At 40.0% G+C, this 25539-nt stretch overlaps 1 protein-coding gene across 2 annotated transcripts; it reads left to right on the top strand.

The window, feature by feature from the left end:
* Positions 1–238: 238 nt before the first annotated feature.
* Positions 239–23064, top strand: LOC119725290 (mRNA-capping enzyme-like). 2 transcript variants are annotated; one of them, XM_038196664.1, is made up of 15 exons: positions 239–381; positions 5384–5494; positions 6600–6813; positions 9410–9574; positions 11051–11190; positions 11815–11924; positions 12568–12662; positions 14147–14248; positions 15034–15166; positions 17214–17285; positions 18702–18866; positions 19313–19387; positions 19827–19927; positions 20188–20378; positions 22335–23064. In XM_038196664.1, exons 2-15 carry the CDS (start codon positions 5440–5442, stop codon positions 22538–22540), a joined length of 1824 nt encoding a protein of 607 aa, XP_038052592.1. In that variant the 5' UTR covers positions 239–381; positions 5384–5439; the 3' UTR covers positions 22541–23064. The 2 variants fall into 2 exon arrangements, with proteins under 2 accessions (XP_038052592.1, XP_038052593.1); XM_038196665.1 differs by having other exon boundaries at positions 5394–5494.
* Positions 23065–25539: the final 2475 nt, after the last annotated feature.

Here is a 25539-nt window from a genome sequence, read left to right on the forward strand (position 1 = left end):
CCTTCTTTTGCACAGACCACGTCAAAAGATAGGGAGCTCGAGAAGGAATACTACGTTACATAAATTCACAATATAATGTATGTGCAAACTTAACTTCTACTTAATTTAGGCATTTCATGCGGTTGAAAGACGCATTAATTCAAAAGTTTCTTTGGATGAAATGCGTCATGTGAGGGCGCTGTTATGGTTTTACGGTCCGCGAGATAATAGCTCGCGAGCGAGCAAACACGAATCACAAGTATAGAGGGCGCCATCCATTTGATTAGTGGCTCACTATTGCTCACTGAATACACAAACATTACCAGTTTACGTTTACAGGCACCATCCCCAAAATAAGGAAAATTGACTCGTTCATGATTCGTGATATCGTTTTGCAACAAGGTAGGCATTATGCGTGTCGTGTCTGGTTTTATTCAGTCTCGTGTCACTGTGTGTAACATAAGAAGGAAAGATTTCCATACAATGATACAGGTCTGGAGGCTGGACTAGTGTGAGTAACTCCGGCTGACATGATTCATTCACATAGCATAGCGCTGGAGACATAAACTACGGCCCATGGCGTTAAAATGGCCTCCCCAAAATTGTCCCTTTTCACCTCTATCCTATCCCAGATTCCATTAACATACTTCATCCATTAACATACTTAACATACCATTCAGCAGTCATTCAGCTACTAATCAACTTGAAACGGACCAAAAACAACTAAAATATGATAACTTTTGGTGGCTTTTCCATAAAAAACGTCCAGTTTCAACAGCTGTCGTCCATTTTGTGTGGTTAAATGCAAGTACATGCATCACGTGATGACAATAGTATGTGGATACTATGTGGGTACTACGACACTTTCAGGCGCCGCTAGTTTTAGTAGTAGTTGGTAGTAGGTTCTATTTTCGTCTGGTGTGTTGTCGTGGAAAGTTGACAGCTCTCCACGACAACACAACAGATGGAAATTGAACTCACTAGCCGCGCCTGAAAGCGGTGTGGTACCCACATAGTTAAGGGTCTCTTAACTTCTAACTTTTACGCCGTAGTTATGTCTCCAGCGCTACATGTGAATGAATATGAGCATGTCAGCTGGAGTTACTCAAGCTACATGTATACCTGGACATCACATGTCACCCTGTGCACAACAAACCATTATGAGGTAGGTCCAGACTGGGACCGTGAGTGCATAAAAACGTGCAAAATTACTACTGACGTTTTTTTTACTCACCATTAGGCTAATTAATGCCCACACAACACATACATCAAAATGATAAAGTTGCAAGCATGTCATCTGCGAAATTTGAGACCTTACATCAAATTTTAAGGCAAGTTTTTGGCAGTTCAAAAACCATCCATGTCAATCTCCATGCTCTGGAAATGGGTGTGTGATTCCCAATGTATTCTGGGTAGGTGTAGGAAGTGCCCTGCAGCTTACTTGTTTTTCAATCGATGGCCAAATGAACATAGCGCCCTCTGTTAAAAAATGAAACATTCTACATTCACTCGGATTAACAAGAGGGCGCTGCTTTATCTACAAGATGAAAATGTTTTTTTGCACAATGCATTGCAGTACACATCATCGTGATGTCTCACGTTTGGATTTCGATAACTCTCTGCAAAATTAGAATTAAAAGCTGAATTTTTGGTGATGCAATGCTCACAACAGCAACTTTGCGAGGCAGAAGTTTTGGGGGATTATTGAAGAAACTGTAGTGAGTAAGAAGCTTGCAAATTTGATTCACACTGGTTTTATTATGCAGCACAAACTTTTGCATGATATGGATACCTTAAGTTTTGGGACTCTCATACACAGTATTGAGAGTCCCAAATTTTCGGACTAAGGTAGGTCTAGCTTGAGTAACTCCAGCTCCAATGTTTATTGCATTTAGAATTAGAGGCACAACTACATGTCATGCATACATTAAAAAAACTAGATCGTAAGAGGCCCGAAATCCCGGACCGTATATCCCCCAGTGTATTACAAAAATGGTCCATTTTCCCTCTATTAATAATCCTAGCTGGAGTTACCTCAGCCCTATATTTTATCATTAGGTTGTCATATAGGGCTGGAGAAAATCATCAACATGGACTAGCATAGCAGGTATAACAATTGAATTCGAAAATGTGCCATTTTGTCCCCATAACACACTAATTCCACCTGGGACTCACCCAAACCTTGCCTGGCATAACCACTACACAGGTCTTGAAGAAAATAACGATCCATGATGAAGATTCAGCCTACAATTGCAGTGAAAAAAAGGAGGCATTACCAACAGCCAATCAAGTTAGCATCACCAGTCAGAGGCGCCAATTGATTTGTGCACAGACAAAATTCATGTACAAAAGAATGGCAATGCGCAGTCGATTACCATGCACATAGTGCACCAGTCCCACTTGCCAACTGCATGTGCATTGCGCAGCATGGCCCTGAAGCACACACCTGACGACTATTTGCTGCACTACTGCTGCACTAACATCACTCCCATCACGGCTGAGGTAGAACGGCAGCCGAAGTTGTCTGGCAAACAGTCGTCAGGTGTGCGCTTCAGTGCCATGACGCCCTGCGCACATGCAGTTGGCAAGTGTGACTGGTGCGCTGTGCATGGTAATCGACCGCGCATTACCATTCCTTTGTACACGAATTTTGACTGGCGACGCTAACTTGATCGGCTGTTAGTAATGATCAGCATGATGGAAATGCGGTAACCAGTCTATGCACGGCCGCGCTGCGCTGCACTGCAGTTGCAGGTCAGATTAGACATTGTAAAAATGCCAAGAAAACACCGATGGAGAAAGAACATTTTTGCAAGTTACTTCACAGAACTTGATCGCTCTTGTCTGTGTACATGTATGTATTTTCCAAGTGTTCATGAATTTATTTCAGGTTGGAGTGATATGATGCAGCGTGTTTCCAAGATTCTTTGCGCGCCACACACAGTGGTTTCATAATTCCATCTGTAGCCTTGTTTTTTCGAATGTTCCTCATAAGGTATTTAGAGGTCGTAACCGCACCTCGTGGTTTACATCAAACATCAAGAGACTCTGCAGTAAAAAAGAAAAACTCTTCAGTATGGGTCCAGCTCTGACTGGGAAAAGTTTACAAAAGTCAGGAAATCAGTTGACAAAGTTATTAGAAGTGCCCACAGGTACCATGTTAACAACATACTTGAATCTGAAAATCCCAAGGACTTCTGGCGATACATGTATAACAAAAAGATCAAGAAGGAAGGATAACACTGGAGTCTAGACACTGAAAGTGGATGGAAAATTGCATTCGGAAGATCAAGCGAAAGCAAAAGCTCTCTCCAAACAGTTTGAGAGTGTCTTCACTCGTGAAGATAGCAATCCAGGTCAACTACCTTCAGTGCCGTAGCCAGGAATTTTTCAGTGGGGGGGGGGGGGGCGCTGGGAGGGCTGGAACATTTCATGGGGGGGGGGGCGTCATGTAGATCAATGATAATTTTTTTAGAAACTCAAAATCTCAGTGGGGGGGGGGGGGGCGACTGGGGGGGCGACAATGTTTCATGGGGGGGGCTGTCCCCCCCAAAGCCCCCCCCCCCCCAATAAAAATCTACCTGGATCAAAAATCTACCTGGATCCCTGTTCTTAGTGGTGCTCCTCAAGGGACAGTTCTTGGACCTCATCTCTTCCTCCTTCACATCAATGATATTCATCACAAAGTCTCCAAAGTACCACCCGTTTATTTGCCGCTGATTGTTTAGTGTACAGATCCATCCAGACACCAGACGATGTCCTCACAGTACTTCAAAAAGACCTTGATACCATGGTAAACTGGGCCGAGACTTCGGGGATTAGATTTTATCCCAAGAAATGTACAACTATGGGCATCACTAGAAATAGATCACCAGGAACTACATCTTACAACATGATGGGAGTACGGATAGATGAAACAGACCAGTGTCAGTATTTGGGAATATTCCTCCAAAAAAAACCTCCGTTGGAACAAACAAGTCCAGCTTACATCTGCCAGGGCTACAAAAATCCTGAATTTCATCAAAAGAAATGTTCATCATGCTTCATCCTCCTTCAAAGAGAGGTTGTATCTTACCCTTGTTCGAGCTCATCTTAACTACTGTACACTACGGCAGCATGGGACCCTCACACTTCCAAGAACATCAAAGAACTAGAAAAAGTCCAGAAGAGAGCTGCAAGGTTCGCTTCAAACACCTATGGACGTGACACTAGCATCTCTGCTATCATGAAAGATCTGGATTGGACACCCTTGGAAGAAAGAAGAAAACAGCACCGCACCTTTTTTTTTTTTTTAATCCTGAGTGGACTAATGGACATTGACCATACCAAATACATCACCCCAAAACTGGAAGATCACGACGAGGACACAATATACAGTTCCAACTCTACCAGGCCAGGACTGACACATATGCTTCTTCAGTTTTCCTAAGAACACTTAAACTTTGGAATGACCTCCCGGACTCAACAGTGGCGCTCACCAACCCAGACTCCTTTAAGAATGCTCTTTGTGACAATACTTGATTTCGACCACTCTCACCACTCCTCCAGTTAAAATTCCCCAGATAGAATATTTTGGGGGACCACCAACCAAGTACAAAGTAACTGAGAGAGTGAGATCTTAACGGTAATTAGTTATAATATAACATGACAACAAACTTACTTTTTTGCAGCATATAATCAACCGTAGTCAGACGCAAGGTGTGTGCTTAACAATAGCAAGTTGTGTGATTCTCCCCTAGGTCGAAAATACCCCCTCTTACAGTACATTGTAGTCATGATCTCACACTTTACTTCTCTTTAAAGGGAAAATACAACATTTGCAAACATCAAAAAATAAAACTACCACATTATTTTGAAATATCTTGTTGGACTGTTAGTGAATGACAGTCTAAAGCATCCTGTAAAATCATGGCACCTGGTATTCTGTCATTATCAAGTGTTGGAAAAAAACTGGTTTTTTTTTCAAATGCTGGCCCCAATGGACCATATTTAGTTAGTCCACATTTGTTTGTAATTGATTACACACCTATGAACGGGTACAAGCCAGCTAGACTGGTTCCCTGACCTTACCATTCCCAAACGTCTATAATCGCTCTGTGTCATCTTAAATGGAGTCATGGAACCAGACTACAGGAAAATAATTGTTTTTCTTGGTTTTTATAGCATCTACAAACCCAAAACGTCAAAAAAGTTAGTCTAACAATATTTGCTATATATTACCAACCCCCCAACCCCCAATCCATCCATTTCTGAAAATTACACCAAAAGCAAATGATGTCTCATCTGCCAGAGCCAATAATCAGAAAAAAAGGTGAAATTTATTTCATTAAACACAATTTAAGAAAGAATATGTTTGTATTTTTTCCCCATGCACCAAATAAACACACTTGATTTTTCTTGTCGGTTATCTGTAGGTTTGTGATGAGTTATTCAACACATTGATTGTAAGTGAATGCAACAATGGCGGTACCAGACAGATGGTTGAACTGCCCTCGCAAAGGTCAACTCATTGCAGGTAAATCTTCACACTTTGGAAACCATATTGTAAAGTTTGGTTAAAACTACGTTAACATACATGTTAGCTGGGTGGTCGAGTGGGAGACGTCTACATTTGTAAGCAGGAGGTCGTGGGTTTGAGTCCCACCCAAGTTATTTGATCTCACAATCACTTGGGACAACACTGAGTATACAGTGTTTATACAAATATGTCTGTGAAGAGCAAACCCAATTTTTTATTAACTGTATATTAGGCCTATGTTTAAACACAGCCAACACACATTTTTACGTTACATACCTAGTGTGGTTATTTCTTTGTTTTGTGTAGTTATGAAAAACCATTGAAAACTCATTTTACTCACACTGTGAAAATACTTTCAACCAAATTTGTTTGCTATGATTCCCTTTAGTGTTTCTCTTCATTTTGCCACGATAAACCTAACCCAAATATGCCTCTGTTTTCCACAGAGGGGAAAACACTGTGTGGACGTGAGCAATTCCACACAACGTCGCTGCTACATGCACCTGGTTATATGGACCTCTGTTGTTGGGAAGTCCACACAGTGAATGTAATGCGATTTTACATAAAATAGGAGTTACTGTGTTACTACACGGATTCAAAATGGGATGCCAGACATTGGCAAAAAAGTTGAATGCTTTAATTAACCACATTGCGCTAGGATTATTTTGACATTGACATTATTTTGAAAATTTGGCATCATATTTTTTTGAAAGAATTTTTTTACACATATTATTTTCAAAATGCGGAAAAGCCTGTGTCCTGTTCATCGAACAGGCATAGCTCTAGTTTTCATTTGGTATTGTCTTCAGGTCAGTACTGTCTTCTGCCCCATCCATAGTTGGGACACTGTCCCATCCGTAGTTGGGACTGCGCCATCCATAGTTGGGACTGCCCCATCCATAGTTGGGACTGCCCCATCCATAGTTGGGCCATAAGAGACAGTCCTGAATCCTCCAATTTCAATATGATTGTGCACACCCCCCTAGGGAGTTAGGATTAATGGAAGAATGGAGAAATGTTCCTCCATGGTTCAGGGTGTTTTTAAAAATAAGCAAGTTGTCTCTTTGTAACCAGGAAACTGCTATTTACTGTTTGCTTACAGAAAAGTTTCTACCCTTCAAGACACCTCTTGGACCACAGTACAACAATAAAATTCCAGAAGAGAACCGCTTTAACCTGCCCATGCTGTTTTCCTATTTGGATAGCTACAAGGTCAAGATGGGACTTTTTGTTGACCTTACAAATACCAATCGATTCTATAACAAAGAGATGGCTGAATCAAAGGGAGCCAAGCATTTCAAACTACAATGTAGAGGGTGAGTTAAATATCATATTGTTGTAATGTTGGATGACTGTATATTGATTGAAGCTGTCTCTTCCTCGATTTGATACAGGGTTCGACCTTAGCGGTGGTCCGCTGGCCAAATGCCAGTTGAATTGCCGGCGGACCAGCTGAAACACCTTGCCAAGTGGTCCGGCTGGCCAGCCAAAAAAATCTGCGTCAAAAAAATGGTTGTTGTATTTATTTGGTTTCTTACTTACATTCGCTATTTTTTTCAAAAGAAACCTCCGTTATTTTTACAAATTCGCTTCGCGATATGACTACTTCGCAACTCGATGTCACGGTGACTTTCATCATGTGCGTAAACCCAGCTCAATGCGGCGATGACTGGTTCCCGCCGCGCCAATTTAGAAGACACGATGAAAATGCGGTAACTAGTCTGTGCACGGCTATGCGATCGATTACTCCTAGAGCCTCATAGATTAAGAACCCCGCAAAATTGTTTTCAGCACAAAACACTAATTAAGTACAAAAACGTCCATCAAAATGCAGAAATTTCCCACAGAACCGCTCCACAGTTTGCCCCTAAACTCCGTACCACATCTCATGACATACTCACAAAATATGCGCAGAACAAACATCGCTGGATTTTGTCTTTTTTGGGGCTAAAATGATGAAAAATATGCCCTTTCCGGACTGAGCTACTTGAAACGTGCAGGATGATTTTCAGTTCGCTCGGAGCGCGCCGCGGGGGGTACGGTACAAGCACTTGTACGCATGCGCATACTATCATTTCGCTTGTACCGTACCCCCCGCGGCGCGCTCCGAGCGAACCGAAAATCATCGTGCACGTTTCAAGTGTCAGGTTGGCTCAGTGCGGAAAGGGCATATTTTTCATCATTTTAGCCCCCAAAAAGACAAAATCCAGCGATATTTGTTCTGCGCATAATTTGTGAGTATGTCATGAGGTGTAGTACGGAGTTTGGGGGCAAACTGTGCAGCGGTTCTGTTGGAGATTTCTGCATTTTGATGGACGTTTTTGTACTTGATTAGTGTTTTGTGCTGAAAACAATTTTGCGGGGTTCTTAATCTATGAGGCTCCACTACGTGGAGCCTCATACTTTAGTTCTAGGAGTAGCGATTGACAGCGCTAGCATGGCTATGCATTGTGCAGACGCCAGGCACGTGCTCTGTCAACTGGTCGGATTCGACATCGTAAAAATGCCAAGAAAACACCGATGGAGAAAGAACATTTTTGCAAGTTAATTTACAAAATTGATCAAGCTTATCTGTGTATGTATTTTCTGTGTTCATGAGTTCATTTTGAGATCGCACTACTCGTATTTGGAGTGATACATGCCCCGTGTTTCCCGAAATTTTTGACGGTAAAAACGGGTCTGTCGGCCCATGGTGGGCCGCTCACCACACACGCACGCATCACACACCTCGGAGTTTCGGCCAGCTCCCCGCGTCTTGACTAGCGTTGTGCATATGGTGCGAACGACCTGAATTTTCCATTATTTTTTGAAATTATCGAACGTAAAAATATTGACAAAAATTAAAGCCTTTGGTTTTATTCACTTTTTGTTGCCATTTCGTGTATAGCTTTCGTAGTGCAATGAAACTAGTTCAGGCTAAAACTTCGCATATAATTGAATACCCCATTCAATCTGCATAAAAAAATTGGCAAAAAAGAGAAGAATTTCCGACCGACCGACCCTATTTTTGAAAGGCATGTAATCGGAAGCAGAACTATTTTTTTGGCCTAATTAAGGTAGGTTTTATTCACTTTTTGTGGCCATCTTTTTGTGTATAGCTTTTATAGTGCAATAAAAATAAGATCAGGCTAAAACTTCGCATACTGAGGCCTAATTGAATACCCCATTCAAGCGGCATAAAAAAAAATGGCCCCCAAAAACCCAAAAATCCGACCGACCGACCCTATTTTTAAAAGGCATGTAATCTGAGGCAGAACTATATATTTTTTTGCGGCCTCAGATCATGGAGGAAGAAAATAGACCTCTATTGCTCAGGTGACATGATGACATGGGTGTTGATGACAATAGTCTTGTTATGACTTATGTGAAACTGATTAACTGGTGGGTACACGCTGTATAAGACGGACCAGTCAAAAACCTGGCGGACCAGTCAAAATTCTAGCCAACTGGTCCGGCTGGCCAGTCAAAAAAAAAGTTAAGGGCAACCCCTGTGATAGACTCAGTGATTTATGTATATGTGTAGGGTTATAAAAAATAATGATACAATTAAGAGCTTGAACTCTATCAGTGTAAAAGGATGGTTTGTAAGCTTTCCATTAATACATGTACATGTACCTCACTTGCAACCATGCAGTTATGGATGACTGCACCACTGATTTCAAAACATAGCTCCACATGTTCTGGGTCTGATTTTGTAGCACTTGGCATGAGCTGGCTAAAACAAAGCACATCTCTGTAGAATGTGTGCAGATCTCTCCCATTCAACACAAAGTCTACAGTGCATTGTTTGGACGATTTGTCAAAAGATGGTTTTTGCCCTCCAGTTGAAGTCAGTTGTGCTCAGTCATCCATGACTGCTGGAAAGGAAGAAAGCAGAGTCTAGCTTCACTTAGACTTTTGATTTGATTTCAGACATGGGGAATGTCCGTCAGTTGAGCAGACTCAAGCATTCATCAAAGTATGCTCTAACTTTGTCAGCAAGAATCCAACAGATATCATTGGTGTACACTGTACTCATGGATTCAACAGAACCGGCTTCTTGATATGTGCATACTTAGTTGAGCAGATGGATTGGAGGTAAAAATGACATTGCAACTTCCTGACCCAAAAGATTGTTACTCTCTAGTCCTATTTGAACATTTGATAATTTGCAAACACCTCCTTTTTACTTTGCATGTAGTTATCCGATTTACGTTTTTTGTCCATGAGGCATCAGAATTTTGCATACGAGTGGAAACGGTAAGATCAAGACTTTATAGACAACACAGATTTAAACTGACTGAACCTTAGCTCAAGCTTTATTTTTCTGTTCCACTTCTTCATGTTTATGCAAAGTTTCTCTGGGCTATGCACACTTCATAGCACGGTTAAGTGTCAATCAAGAATGTTTCTCCCACGTAGACAAATACCTGGAGCATGAATTCCAATTACGTCAGTATCAATCAAGTTAAATTATCTCAGATCTTCCAATCCGAGTGGGAGACACATTTTGTGCTCTTGGTCTTATGCAACTCTTAGATGCCTCTTGGACAAAAACGTAGATCGGGTACCACAGTAAACAGGTTCACAACAAACAAAGGGGATTATGTGATTAACTTCATTTCTTTCACACAAGGCTACTAACGAATAAGTTATTGTTACAAGTTTTTTTTCAGCTCCCTTCTCAGGTGCCAGCTAGTCATAGGCAAGGTGGCGCAAGTTTCTTTGTCATTTTTTTGATAAATGATAGTGACCTTGATGTCATTTAGTGAATAAAAGCATACCACACGGCTGTCAAGTTTTTCTTTGAGAGGCAAGATAAAAAAGAGAGCATCAAACTGACTGAAACAAAAAGGAAATTGCTTTTAACAATATATGTTGATGTATGAGTTGTTGATGCCTTGCTAAACATGGACAGTCTGTCTGTTAGCTAGTAATCGGTTGCCAGACGAACAATGACCTGGTTTATTTGGCCACACACAACCCAACCAGAGTTTGATCTGCAGCAGTAACCGTTGTTTACAGTGCTTATATCTCATTAGTTAATTCAACTAACACCACATTAACCATGTCATGTTGTGCATTGAGGCTTAAGCCAGACAGACATAAGATTTGCTTTCACTGTATTTTATTTTGTTGTTTCCAAGTGGCCTTAGGCTCTGAATGTTACGTCCGTTATATGGAATTTCTCACTACCAAATGTCACTTTTCCCCCATTAATGTGGGAGAGGGATGCTCTTTTCTTGGTAATGTGTTTAACAACGGTCAAGTCCCTGACAGAAAAAAATCATTATTCTGTCATAAAAGGCAACGTGACTGAGCTTTAATAAGTTATTCGCTACTGTATGCATGTAACTTGAATTTCTTCATATACCATTCATTGCACATTCTGTCCAAATTTGGAACACCTCATTAGTTCCTCTTTAAGGTTAAATGGACTCTTAGTGTCAAGAAGTGAAAAGGGACTGATGTCACAAGGAATGAAGGTCACAAAGTCTCATCCAATGGCTATTAGCTAACATCAAATCCTCGCTCTTATTTACTAGTTGATATGATTTGTGTGGATATTTCCAGCATTGATGCGGCAGTGAGTGTGTTTGCTAAAGGGCGTCCACCAGGCATGTACAAAGGTGACTACATTCAAGAGTTATATAAACGCTATGGTGATGTTGATGATACACCCACTGCACCAGAACAACCTGACTGGTGCCTAGGTAGGTACACAGCTAACACCAAATGACATTTTGGTCTGATGCATTGTGTTTTCTTGCCGCTATCTGCACAATGACACAGGGAATTTGTTGGCAAACTCTTATAGGTAAAGTTAACTGTATTGTCCCTAAGATGTCAAAGCATTGTTAAGCATCCTGACATAAGTATTGTTGGTATAATGGACCCGTTCACTATCTGTTTTAAGGCTTATTTATCGGCAATAGTTAGTTATTAATGTTAAGAGATACATGATGGTTGGTGCTTATTCTCTGGTAGTTGGTGTCAGTTGAATATATGCCCATGGGTTAATGTGCTAAGATATTGTCATAAAATACCTGTAAGGGAGCAAAAACCATTTGCAGATAATGAGTAAGAATTTTTTTAAATGCAAAACACATACATAATTGTATTGTAAGAACATCCTTTTATGGAAGGTTATGCTTAGCACAGTGCGTCTTCATATGAACACTATGCAAGTCACAATGCAGACACTTGATTTTTGTTTGCCTAAGTTTTGTTTACCCTTGTAAAGGAATCCATTAAAATGGGCCCCCCCCCCCCCCCCCCCGGTTGATTATAGTGGTGTTTTTAACTAATTTGGAGTGAATTAATTGTCCTTTATATAGGTGCAGATGACAGAGATGAAAGTGCAGTTTCTAGTAACTCCAGAACCAGTAATACTCCAGGTGATTCAGGCTCACGGCATCAGCGAAGTCAAGTCAATGTAAATAAACAGGTAAGAGTTGACTACTAAGGCACAAAATTATAAAAAAAATACTTCTGCTTCCAATTACATGCCTTCCAAAAATAGGGTCGGTCGGTCGGGAAATCTTTTTATTTTGCCAATTTTTTTTGGCTGCTTGAATGGAATTTTCAATCATGTGTATTTTGGGTCTGAGTTATTTTTATTTGCGCCACAAAGCTATTGAAAATGACCCTCAAAAGTGATAAAACCTTGCCTTAATTAAACCTAACCCCCTAGGCCCTATTTGCTAGGAACCATCCTCATACTATTGTGCACTTATGTTTAAATGAAGGTCACTGCGTCGCTTCAGTCAAGTAGCTGACTATTTTAGCTCGTGAAAATTATGTTACATCTCCTGGGCTATAGCCACTTAGGTCAAAGATTATTGTGCTCAGCGCCCCCACCATGTGACATTCTGCCAGCCACTCACAGGGAAGAAATGTCCAAGTGGGAATGCGTGGTCAAATTACGTGAAGGAATGTTGACAATGAGTCGTGGTAAGTTACCGCGAGGCCACGGAAGAAAAAAGTCCAATGGAATTACAGCTTAAATAGGAATGGATTGACTCATTTAAAGTAAAGCTTGCAATAAGCAGACCGTACATTTAATGTTTGACTTTTGTTTGCACAAGCAGTTTATGGAAGGAGTGACAGGCGTGAGCATAGTGACTGATTATCAGACCGTGAACCGATTGAAACATCAACTCCAACGTATGACTGGCTGGCGTAGGTGAGTTCTTGCTGGTTATAGTGAGTCATCTGTTAAGGCAACACGAATAATTAGAACTCTGCTGACTATGTTTATTGATTCATCTTTCATAGAATCTGCTAATATTATTGTTTGTCTAGCTGTCACATGATCTCATCCTGGTCCTTATACCTAAAGCTGAGACATTGGATACAACACAAGGCCCAAGGATCACATCGTCACAGCATGACAAATTGCTCAACCGTCAATTTGAAACATTGTACATTTATTGCATCTCATAAACATGATGAAAAATTTCATGAAGCACCAGGACAGGTATCTGCAACCTTATTGTCCCGCCGGAATGAAGTTCAGGAAAGAAACCATGCAATCACCATATCTGTCCGTATGTCCATCCAGACATCCCAGCCAGACGGAATTGTGGGGTGATAGCATTGTGTTCCTTTTATCCCTTTTTCTAAAGATCCTCCTCTGGGGTGATGTTTGTCTATTGTTAAAATAGTGGGGAGATGTGTTCTGAAAGGAACATCACCCCACAAGTATGGTATGGTCAGAACGTCCGTTAGGGCGGGCGGACAGTTCTGGGGTAGGAGTATTGTTGTCCTTGTATCCCTATTTCTAAAGATTTCACTTGCGGGGTACCCTATATTCTAAAGATTTCACTTGCGGGGTACCCTATATTCTAAAGATTTCACTTGCGGGGTACCCTATATTCTAAAGATTTCACTTGCGGGGTACCCTATATTCTAAAGATTTCACTTGCGGGGTACCCTATATTCTAAAGATTTCACTTGCGGGGTACCCTATATTCTAAAGATTTCACTTGCGGGGTACCCTATATTCTAAAGATTTCACTTGCGGGGTACCCTATATTCTAAAGATTTCACTTGCGGGGTACCCTATATTCTAAAGATTTCACTTGCGGGGTACCCTATATTCTAAAGATTTCACTTGCGGGGTACCCTATATTCTAAAGATTTCACTTGCGGGGTACCCTATTTTCTAAAGATTTCACTTGCGGGGTACCCTATATTCTAAAGATTTCACTTGCGGGGTACCCTATTTTCTAAAGATTTCACTTGCGGGGTACCCTATATTCTAAAGATTTCACTTGCGGGGTACCCTATTTTCTAAAGATTTCACTTGCGGGGTACCCTATATTCTAAAGATTTCACTTGCGGGGTGCCCTATTTTCTAAAGATTTCACTTGCGGGGTACCTCGAACAAAGGACGGGTTTCCCACAAGTGGTCCTTGGTCAGCACGCTGGAACGTACACGTTTGTTTATGGTTTAAATATAAAGATAATCGCGCAAGCAGACAAGATGCGCGGTAAGAGAACCGCCTTGTATTAAAACCTGTCCAATTGTAAGTGTCTCTGTATTCCAAACCTAACATAAACCAATCCAGAGATATTGATTTAGACTGTGTTGATTGTTATCATACATAGTCTGTATATCTAATGTCGTCTACTTTGTTTCGTACATGTACTGCCTACCATGAGCAGGTTGGACTTCCCTGGTTGTCAGCCAGTCTCACTGGATAATAAGAATATTGCTGCTCTCAAACACAAACTCTACAAAGTCAGCTGGAAGGCTGATGGTATCAGGTATGTACCAACTTTGTCAGCTTTCACTTACTTTACTTGCCGCATGTAAATAATATGAAATTATGTAAATATTATGAAAGTCATATTTAAACAATAGAAGTCTTTTTTGGACTTTTGGGCTACTTCACAGGAACATACTGCAGGAATCTAGACACAATACATCAATCAATTCTGGGAGAAGAGAATGTAAGAAACAAGAAATCCACACAGAGGTTTTTTTGCTGCGGTTGTGTTTCAAGATGAGAGAAAAGTCTCTTTGCATCAATTTGTATCTGTTAATATTGTTTGGTGTTGATCATGACTATATATTTTTTATGATTCAGTAGTTAAAATTTTGTCGCAAAAAAAAAATGAATCGTTTTCTTAGAGTCACTCCCGAAGCACGGAACGTGCAATGCTATAATAATAAGTTGGGAAGGCAAATATTATAAAAACATAATATGAACCGTTATACATGTAAATTACATGTATCTCCCCAAACCCCCTCTTTTCATGAAGTATTCCATAACCATGTGTTTTGTAAAGATGGTGCAAAAAGCTTGAAAATCAACACTTGTAGTGGCTTCCTGGACCATTTGGCATTCTCATACCTGGTATACTCAAATAGCCACAGATCTACAATGTAAATGCCTAACTATGACCCCTGTATCACTTCAATCATACGAATGTATGATTCAGATATGACTTGGCTCACAAGAACTACTGAGTCTCAGACATGGAAGACCTGTTACTCCTGGCTCAATGTGTGTGCCTTTTGTTTTGTGTTGTTTTTAACATGACTGCAGGTATATGATGCTGATTGACGGGCCAGATCAAGTCTATATGTTTGATAGAGATAACACAGTATTCTCTGTCAAAAATCTGGCCTTTCCCAAACGTAAAGAAGACGGTCATTTGACGGATACATTACTGGATGGTGTAAGTATGGAGCAGTCACAACATACAGATAAAACATCCCAACCTTAACACTTATGCTCAATCATGGTGCAGTACATGTATTAAATCAGTAGTACAAGACATCATCTGTTCCTCTTCATTTAATAAGCAGTAACCTGTGCGTTTTTTTAATCAGCTTTCATCATGTACACTGCACATGTAGCACAAGATTTCAATCTGATAATAAAAATGATAGCCAACTAATTCTTAGTTTGGACTTCCTTTAAATATAATGAATTTTGTGGGGGTTTTTTTTTTGGTTTTGTATAGAATGCTTGTTACAGCTCTGAAACCCATTGTTATTAAAAAAAAAAAAAAATCAGATTGAAGAACATTCTGTTCTGCTAAAAATAAAATACTACAGTTCTATGCGACGAGGAGATATAACTCAGTTCCGCATTATAGAGTTTATATATGACAACCACTCTACCCCACCCATACCCCATCTGAAACAAGAGATGGTATCATTGCAAGAAATTCCCACATTTGTGTTTCAAAATATCATACATGTAATGAAATGAAGCTGCTAATTTAAGCTTGTAACAGCCAAAACCACTACAAAAATTGTTTTATATGAGAAAATTGATGGATCCATCGAATAAGGTATCCATAAAATAATGTAAATTGTTATGCACACGAAAGGACAGTCCATTATGAATGATCTGTTTTGTAGATCGGGTCAATGATGCCCTTCTATGGTTGTGCACCTACTTGTGTGCATACTAACATGCCCGAGTCAAACATCCTGGTGCAGGTGGCAGCCTTTGTGAAGTGGCTTTACCCTAACCCCCTGGAGTGATTTGCTAGGAACCTCCCTCACTCTTGCAAAATCCATATGGTCGCACAACACCCAAACTCTTGGACTCTGATTATGGTGGTATGCCAGACCCCACCCATACCCCATCTGAACTCACTCCAACAGATTCCAAAAAATACGCAGTTGGATTTTGAAGGGCTAGGGTGGTAATGGTTTACAAAATTCAACGCATGAAGTCCCATCCTTTTTTAAGTCATACAACACTGAAAACTATATCTGGCACATGAAACCAGCAAGATGGCAGCTAGTGCAAATTCGTCATAGTTTTACTTAAAATGTTAAAATTTGATAGTTTGTTGCTGTGGTAAAAAGGTGTGCAGTGAGATTGATTGTTTGCATATATGCTCATTTCAAAAGATACCTCAGGTCCAAGATATGCGTGTCAGTAAAATTCGGGCCATTAAGAACATAAGAAACTTTATAACACCTCACCCACAGATTCTTTGTCTTGATTGGCCGAGAGCAAGTCACGTGATACTTTCTATTTTTGCTATCTTTCTGTGCACCGCCAAAAGTACTATACCCGTAGCAACCAAAGTACTATACCATTAGCAACCAAAGTACTATTTCCCTGTTGCGGTATTTGTGTGCAAATGCATGCTGGTGTGCGCGTTGCACGCAGCGTGTTTTGTTCCAAAGAGAGCGCGCCGCAGAGTTGGGTTCAAACATTTCGCGAAGGGGTAGTTTGGAAGAGAGAAATACATTCTCCTCCAGTTTTGCATTGAAATTGAAGTTTATTTCAACTGTGTTCAGATTTAAATAATTTAAATATTATAACCAAGCAGAATCTGTGGGTGAAGTGTTATAAAACAAATATTGAATGCTTTATCTCGTGGTGAAGTAAAACTAGCCGCCCTCGGTGATCCATGGAGCATTCTATTTTCCCTCGGCTTCGCCTCGGGAAAATAGAATGTCCATGGATCACCTCGGGAGGCTAGTTTTACTACACCACTCGAAGCATTCAATATTTGTATACCAGTTTGTAGAACGGTAAATGTGTACCTTCCCCGTCACATATTTTCAGTGGCACTGATCACAGCCTGTACAATGTCACTGTATACAGTCTTATCAGTAGCAAGTAAAATATATACCAATTCACGGGGTTGATTGGAATGTTACTTCTAGCACATTTTTGTACATAGTGTTGCATTTAGTCAGACCTTGAAGTGCATTCATTTAACATGGACGTCTTATCTTGTCTTTATTGATTAGGAGATGGTTGTGGATAGGATAGATGGGCGGGCTATTCCTAGGTATCTGGTGTATGACATCGTTGTGTTTGAGGTAAGATACATCATCTGTGCAGAGTAACATATATACATCAATCATCATCACTTCATGTTCATCAAGTCTTGAGTTGAGTAAATGTTGTTTTGTTAATTGATATACAAAAAATGTATATCAATAATGATCTATCTGATTACCAAGTATGGACATGATTGATCATTTTGTTCAAGAGTCCTAAGTGCAAGATGTTGGTCACTTTGTCAACCAAAATCGCTTGCAATTTGATACCTGATGATCACGTAATCGTGTCTGTCAATTGAAATAAAGGATTTCCATTTGTTGAACATGATTATTGGTGCATGGAGCTTTTTATAGCTCTATTGGTGCATATGGCACACCCAATTTGTGTGCAGTAGTACAGCTAGTGCCACCCCCATGCGAAATGAGTGACCTAGATAGTAGTGTTTTCAGTACAAACATCTGATTTTTGACTCTAGTGACCCAATTTTCCATGTCTGCAATAAATTGGTAGCCGATCAGTGGAGACCTACTAGAGTGTCACAACACAGGGCCATGAACCTTTTTTTGGCAAATTTCTTTAACTTTAAACAGTTAAATATTACATCATCTCTATGAAAACACTCCAAAACATATTGCTATTACAAAAAACATAACGTTCATGATGATATATAACCCTGTAATCGTCAATTGTACAATTTGTACAATATGAATATGCATTTTAAACCTGACCCCTTCTCAAAAATACATTGATCACACAATTCAGCTGACCACCACTGATCATTGACCGTTCCATGAACTGATGGATGCCCATTAAATAAAATGAAACGTGGACGTTTTCCCACCTCAATGAAGGAATGAAAACTTGTAAAGGAAAACAGACAAAAATCACCATCAACATTTCAGAAAAATATATGACTTCTTCTTCATGTTCAAAACACAAAATCTGACAGTAAAAATTATGTTTCAGTCTTGACTCAAAATATTAAATCTCATTTGTATTTGAATGCTTGTGTGTAATATGTCATTTTCACTCAGCTCAATAGCTTCCAATGACATTCCATGGACAGCTATAAAAGTAGCTTCCTTCAGTAAATCATGCATTTCTAATAGCATGGATCAATTTCAGTAATTATTTTTTATTTCAGATAGGTAGAGGAACATGCTGTTTTGAGACAAAGTTCATTGATGTATCAAAAGTGATTGCTTTTTAAGAAAGAAAAAAAAATCATTAAAATCCAGGTCACTCTCTTTTCGACTCACCCTGTAGAGTTTGATATGTACACTTGAATAATGAATGCTATGTGAAGTGATTTTTGTGAAGATCAGTCACAAAAGAGACAATTTAAGAGGAAACAAGTTGATTGATTTGATTGATTTGATTGATTTGATTGCTTCGATTGATTTGATTGATTCGATTGATTGATTTGATTGATCTGATTGATTTGATTGCAGGGTCAGCCTGTAGGCAGCTGTGACTTTGATCGTAGATTACTGTGCATTGACAAAGAGATCATCCAGACAAGGAGTCAACATATGGCACAAGGAACCATTGATAAAACCAAGGAACCATTCAGCTTACGTATGAAGCAGTTTTGGGATATCACCAAGACCAAAAATGTAAGTTTGAATTCTATGATCATTTATAAACATTGATCTAAGATGTGTACCTTAGGGCTGTCAGTTCTCATGCCCGACACCATTAAAGGGGCACTAGGTCCTGAAATCCCCCAAAATGTCATGTTTTGGATTGTTTACTTATCCTATTTCAAACATGTGGTTGAAAGGAAACCAACCTAATGTTTTACCGTTTTCAAAAATTGGGTCGGTCGTTTGACCCAAACCAAAGGTATTTTTTTGTTGGCATAACTTGTTAGTCAATTCACAGATTTTTTAGCGTTCTCAAACAATCAGTGGAGTGACCACTGGACTTATCTTGTTACTTTGAAGAGCCAAGTTCAGATCTCAAATCTTGAAACTCCAGTTATACTCTATGTCCTTGTGTGATTCTGTTAGATTAATTGATCTGCTCATTTGAATGCAAGGTAATTGTGTTTTTGTGACAGATATTAGACGGCCATTTTTCACAGCAAGAGCTTGGCCATGAAACAGATGGAGTTATTCTGCAACCGCAGCAAGATGTAAGCTGAAATATTGCATAGATTGGATGTCAATATTGTCTGTCACAACATAAACATACCAGACCAAGTTGCTTGTTTCTGTAGCTCTATACCCTCACAATTGTCTGCCATATGTACCATTAGTACCATAGTTTATTGTAGCAGCAGCCAATCCCATGAGTGTTGAATCTATCTCTTTGGCAAGTTTTCTGCTTAAAGTATTTGCATCAAGTTTGTTCATTCATTTTGGCAATTTAAAATAAGTAGCAAAGGTATCATACCTGAAACTCATTTAATGATATGACATCACATGTACAGGTACACACATTCCCTTCATTAAAAAAGAAAAGAAAAAGAACTGCCATCTGGCAGTACATACAACAGATGCTTATACACAGTGAGAAATAGTTTTGCAGGGAAAGCCTGAGTTTTGCACACTATTCTTTTCTGTTCATGATAGAAATATACCCCAGGTCGTTGTGACACAGTACTGAAATGGAAACCTCCCAGCTTGAACTCAGTTGACTTCAAGCTACAGATCACTTCAATGCGTAGAGAAGGGTAAGTCATCACAACTTGAATTTGAAATTTACAAATAAGTAAAGAGTGAATTTTACTGAGACAATTTTAGCTTTTACAATGACGTTCATAATTGAACTGAACTACGTACACTTAAAGTGAAAGAATTACTTGCCCAATCACCTTGCATTTATAACTGGAACAAATGGAAACCTCTAATTTGCAGCTGCTTTTATATTGCGTTTGGCTGACATACGAATGAGTCATTAATAAATGCTTGTACTTCTGACCTTTTTTGGCAGCATGCTACCAGAAACCAAGGGTTTTCTGTTTGTAGGAGGTTACGGTAGTCCGTTTGCAGAGATCAAACTGACAAAGGAACTCAAACAGTATGACAAGAAGATCATCGAGTGTACCTTTGAGAATGGCCACTGGGTATTCATGAGGGAACGCACAGACAAGAGCTTCCCCAATGGACATGCTACTGCTGTCGGTTAGTAACAAGTTTTCATACAAGTGATCATTAAGTTCATTTGCTCCCACATGCCCCAAATGGCCTTAGAATTTGGCTCGTTTGGTGCACCAAACGAGTCACTCTTTGACAAAGCAGAGTGAGGACTATGATCAAAGTCCATGATGCATATGTCAAGGAAATGAGAAAAATACCGAGTATATGGATTGTCAAATATTATTGATTGACAAATACTGGGCACAAACCTTCCCCTCTATTACACCTTTGGGCAATTCCACAGAATTATAAACCTAGGAGCCAAAGCTCCACAATATCCAAATGCCACAAATTATACATGTGTATTTTGAATTTTATTATCTGTATTTATTGAAATATAGTTTATTTCTCACAAAGTTTAACAGGCCAGCTGTACAAGTATCATAAGTATGTGTCATGCCCATGTACATGTAGACACATTTGGCAAATACTTCTAACAAACATTTAACAAATTATACTTTTATTGTATCACGTCTTGGATACTGTAATTCAATTGGTCTAGCCACGTGTCCAGCCTGTAAAAAATGACCGTTTACTTCATATTCATTGCGTTGCACATATATACTGCATTGCATATAAATAATCTTGTATACGTGTACCGCATTGCATATAAATGACCTCATATACACTGCCTGGCATAAACAATACGTCCACAAACAATAGGGCACAAACAATACGTCCACAATTGACCGACAGTCCACGATTGAAATTTGTGTACAAAACCAATAAGAGCCTTTGCTAAAAAGTTGAAGTACCAACAAAGGAATGAGGATTAGGGACAAAAGGGGGTCCACGATTGCCAGTGTTTACAAAGATGGGTGTATGTGAGTTTGTTTCTGCATTCAATAGGGGACATTGAACAAAAGAGGACAATAGGGTCCCCAAGTATTAACAAAGGAAATGGGAAGAGAAACAAAAGAAAATCCTCGATTTACACCATAAACAAACATGCTAGTGGGCGTGTTCATCTATTCAAACCGTGGATGAAAAGTTTTACAGAACAGAAGAGAACAATATCGTCCACGATTCCCAGCATACGTCCACGATTGGGGTCGTGTACAAAACCTATGCAGCATACGTCCACGATTGGGGTCGTGTACAAAACCTATGCAGCATACGTCCACGATTGGGTCGTGTACAAAACCTATGGGAGTCTTCCTAAAAAAGTTAGAGTACAAACAAAAGAGAGACAATAGAACGTCCACAATCGCCGGTGTGAACACGTTTCTCTGTGCAACCTCTCAATCTCATGTCTGGCAGGAAAGCTCACAGTAATCAATAGGTTAGGCCAAAAAAAAAAAAAGTCGGTCTCTGGTCAGCGCGCGCATTGATCTTTTTTTTTCCAAAATGTTCCGCGGTAGCTCCAACAGCGCCCTCTATTTCTGTACCTTCTCAATTTTTTTTACCAAAGAGCACCAAGGAATGGGAAATTGCACCAAGGCAAATCATCGAAAGCACCAAGGCAAATTATGGAGGACACCAATGTATATGAGGACACCAAAAAAGCAAAATAGTACCCACCTTGTCTGTACAATCCAAGCTTGAAGAAAAAAAAAGAAAGAAAAAAGATAAAAAAAAAAAAGCCGCATGGCCGCGTCAATTCCGGAACTTTGGTCTGACCAGAGACCGAATATTTTTTTTTTTGGCCTTACACTGCACTGATTTATTTTTCTTGAATACTGAGTTAAAAACCTGTAAATTTTTTTCACTTGTTGACATGATATAACAAAACAATTGTGACTGCTGTGATGTGTAATATGTCATTTTTAACCCCCTTGGGGTGCTATGCACCCCTTGGATGTTAAAAATGACATATCCTACATCACAGCAGTCACAATTGTTAAATATCAGTCAACATTTCAAATTGCACTGTGTTAGAATGTTACTACCGTACATGACCAATACTCATTGATGTACATATTTCTGTTGTATCTGTTGCAGCGGTGTGTAACAGCATTGCCAATCCTGTAACAAAGGAGGTTCTTCTGAATTACATCCGAGACAATGCCACCAAGCCAGGTAGTAAGCGACCGATAGATAGTAGCAGTAGTGCACCATCAAGTAAAGTCATCAAGTTGGACAGTCAGTTGATGCCACCACCTCGTCATGTTGTGTCTGACCAGAAACCAAGTCTGCAGAAATCATAGTGTTCAATGTGTAGTTATGCCTTCAGTTGGAGTGTTACATCAAGTACAGGTCAGACCATGCTGTGTAATGCATACTCAATCATTTATTACTGCGGAAAGAGACAAACTAGTCTACATTGTTTTTAATATTAAAAAAAAGGAAAGTAATCTAAAAAACAATTGTCTTTAACTCACATGGAAATTAATCATTGCTGGTCAAAAATCTTATTTTGTGCATAATTTTTATTAAATCCTCTCACATTTAGGTATTAATAAAGGTATTTTTTTAGATTTTGCCCTTTGAAATACAGTGCTTAGAATACACAGATTTAGAAACTGCCACCCGTTTCAGACTAATATCCAGAGTTGCACCGAGTTAAGATATTCCTGTGATTTGAATTAAGGTACATTGAATTGTTCAACATTTAAAGAGTTGGGAGCGACTATGGCCAAGTTCGGGCAAGGACCATTAGTCGACTAGTAGTTGATTTGTGACGTACCTTACGCCTGCGCACTAATAGCAACGTGCGAACGTCTCTAGTCAAACGCTGGTCAAAATGTCATCGCAAAACTTCTGGATCCTGGCTCTCTGCTAGCGTTATGAATGCGCGCGGCGATTGGTTACCAGCGAAGCAACCAACCCCAGTAGGCTGGTTCCAAATAGTCGACTAGCGTAGTCAACCACCGTCGACTAGACAGAGTTCGGGCAAACGTTAGTTAACCATTGGTCAACTATAGTCCTTGCGCGAACTTGGCCACAGCCACAAGATTGCCTGGTGCAGTCGTTTGGAATGACTCTAAAGTGCAGTCAATGGAAACGTACTATATAAGAACGCCTACCTGAAACCTATATCACTGTTGGTTTGGAGCTGGGTCACTTCTTTTACCTATTTACCATACTATTTGGTTGGATGCAGCTCTGGACAAGCCGTGTGAAATGGATGTTAGTCATTTGTATGTGGAAGGTTTTGTCAAATCAGTGATTACAGATGCCCTGAAGCAACCAAGCAGCAGCAATCATAGTCTAGCTGATTGTGTGAGACAGTAATACTAAATGCTAGCACAAATCAAAACTCTCATTCTACCACTTCTTCATCCAATCTTTTGTTTGACCTGCATGGTATTTTTGCATTGAAGGTAACCAATCATGGGAGGATACACAGTGTAGTGACTTGGGAAGACTGTGAAATATATGTCATATTGCCAGGTTCCAGCGGTTCCCCAGTTCCACCCGGTTCCGATATGAGAACCAGAACCGCAAGTCCAATCTTCTCAAGTACCGGGTACCTGCTATGCTTGGTTCAGGCTCCAAAAGAATCGGCTCCAGAGTAAGTTACCCGTTCTCTGTGCACAAAGCCCAGAGCCGAGAATCAGTTCCATAGGCATTCAATCGTGTGAAGGCCCGGGATATTCACTATGGCTAGTCAAAACACTGGCGGGGAATAACCACACGGACTCACACACATTACATGGAGAGTCGGTGACAAAACGTTCAGCTGAGCGCTTTGGGGCCATGAGGCATAGAGCATTGAACCCAATATTGGCCCTGTACCATGGATAATAAACATTTTAATGACACAATTACTCATGGGGCGTGGCCAGACTTATCTAAGCTGTAATTGGAATTGGCAGCAAGTGCTGTAATCGGCTCTGACAGACCCGGGTACAGGTACAAAATACCCGGCTTTGAATGAGTCCTGGGTCTACCGGGCTTTAGTTGCTTAAACATGAATTTATCCTGAGCATTGGTGCACTTTGTAAAGATAATCGAAAACTCAGTCTGCATTCATGCAACTTACGCCCAGTAGATCCATGACTCGTTGGGAGCCGAGTATTTTCAACCTTTACCCGGGTCCATCAGAGTCGATTCCAGCACTCGGAGCCGGTTCCAAGTATACAATGTACTTACAGTTACAGCGGAGATTGAGTGTCGCTCACATGGGTAGTATAGTGAACATGTGCAGCGCAGTTAACCATTCTATTCTACACAGTCGGCGGTTGTCGCGGTAAATAAATTCATAGGCAAGGAACAGAAAATAAAACAATAAACGCTATGTTTGCTTTTAATAACCACAATCTTCATAGTTTCACACATTTGAAACCAAACATGTACCGGTATTGCACGTCAAAATCCACGGAGCACAAACCTCACAAGGTGACACCGTTTACTTTGCATGTAATTTCAAGAGCTTACGTTGTTCATTGAATTTTCCAGGAGCTAAATCTGACTCGGAACCGGTTCTTTTTAGAAAACCAAAACCGGCTCCAGAAATTCTGGAACCGCACAACACTAGAAATATATCACTCAATAGCCTTTCTATGAATATGGATGCATGTACATGTTGATATGAATGAAATAAACAAGTACATATGATTTGCTTTGCATTCATAAATACCTAAGACAGTTAACGCATTCCTATTGGTCGAGAGCCCGTCACGTGGCCGGTCTTAAACGGATGATAAAGACATGGCTAGCTGGTCTTAAACACTTTTCCAGTGTCACAATAAAATGTGGACTCCAAAAAATCCAGTGCCTCTTATCGTTTCATTGGTTGAACGTTCACAATCCTCACGTAGGCATGCGCAACACTACCACGGAGTCAGAATTTTATAGTTCTAAATTCAACGCGCCAGGTGCGTTCTGCGCGACATCGCGCAGAACATGATACGCGCGCGTCAATCTCCATAAAAGGGTTGTTTACATCTTACTCGCCAGCTGAACACTCCATTATTTTGCAAGAGGGATGTTTCAAAAAGCATAAAAACAAAATCGGGATGTTTAAAACGAATTATATGATTTTTTCTTACCGAAAAGGTATTTATGAATGGGAATAAATATGTGCTCCGTCGGTATTTATCACTCTGTTTAAGACCACTTAGAGTCTGGGTGCTGATAATTACCCTCGCCTCCGGCTCGGGTAATTATCAGCACCCAGACTGTAAGTGGTCTTAAACAGAGTGATAAAAACCTCCGAAGCACACATTTATTCCCTTAATAATAAACCATTGCTGTATATTCA

This window comes from Patiria miniata, unplaced genomic scaffold (assembly GCF_015706575.1).
Source record: "Patiria miniata isolate m_02_andy unplaced genomic scaffold, ASM1570657v1 HiC_scaffold_19, whole genome shotgun sequence".
In the NCBI taxonomy this organism is placed as follows: Eukaryota; Metazoa; Echinodermata; class Asteroidea; order Valvatida; family Asterinidae; genus Patiria; species Patiria miniata.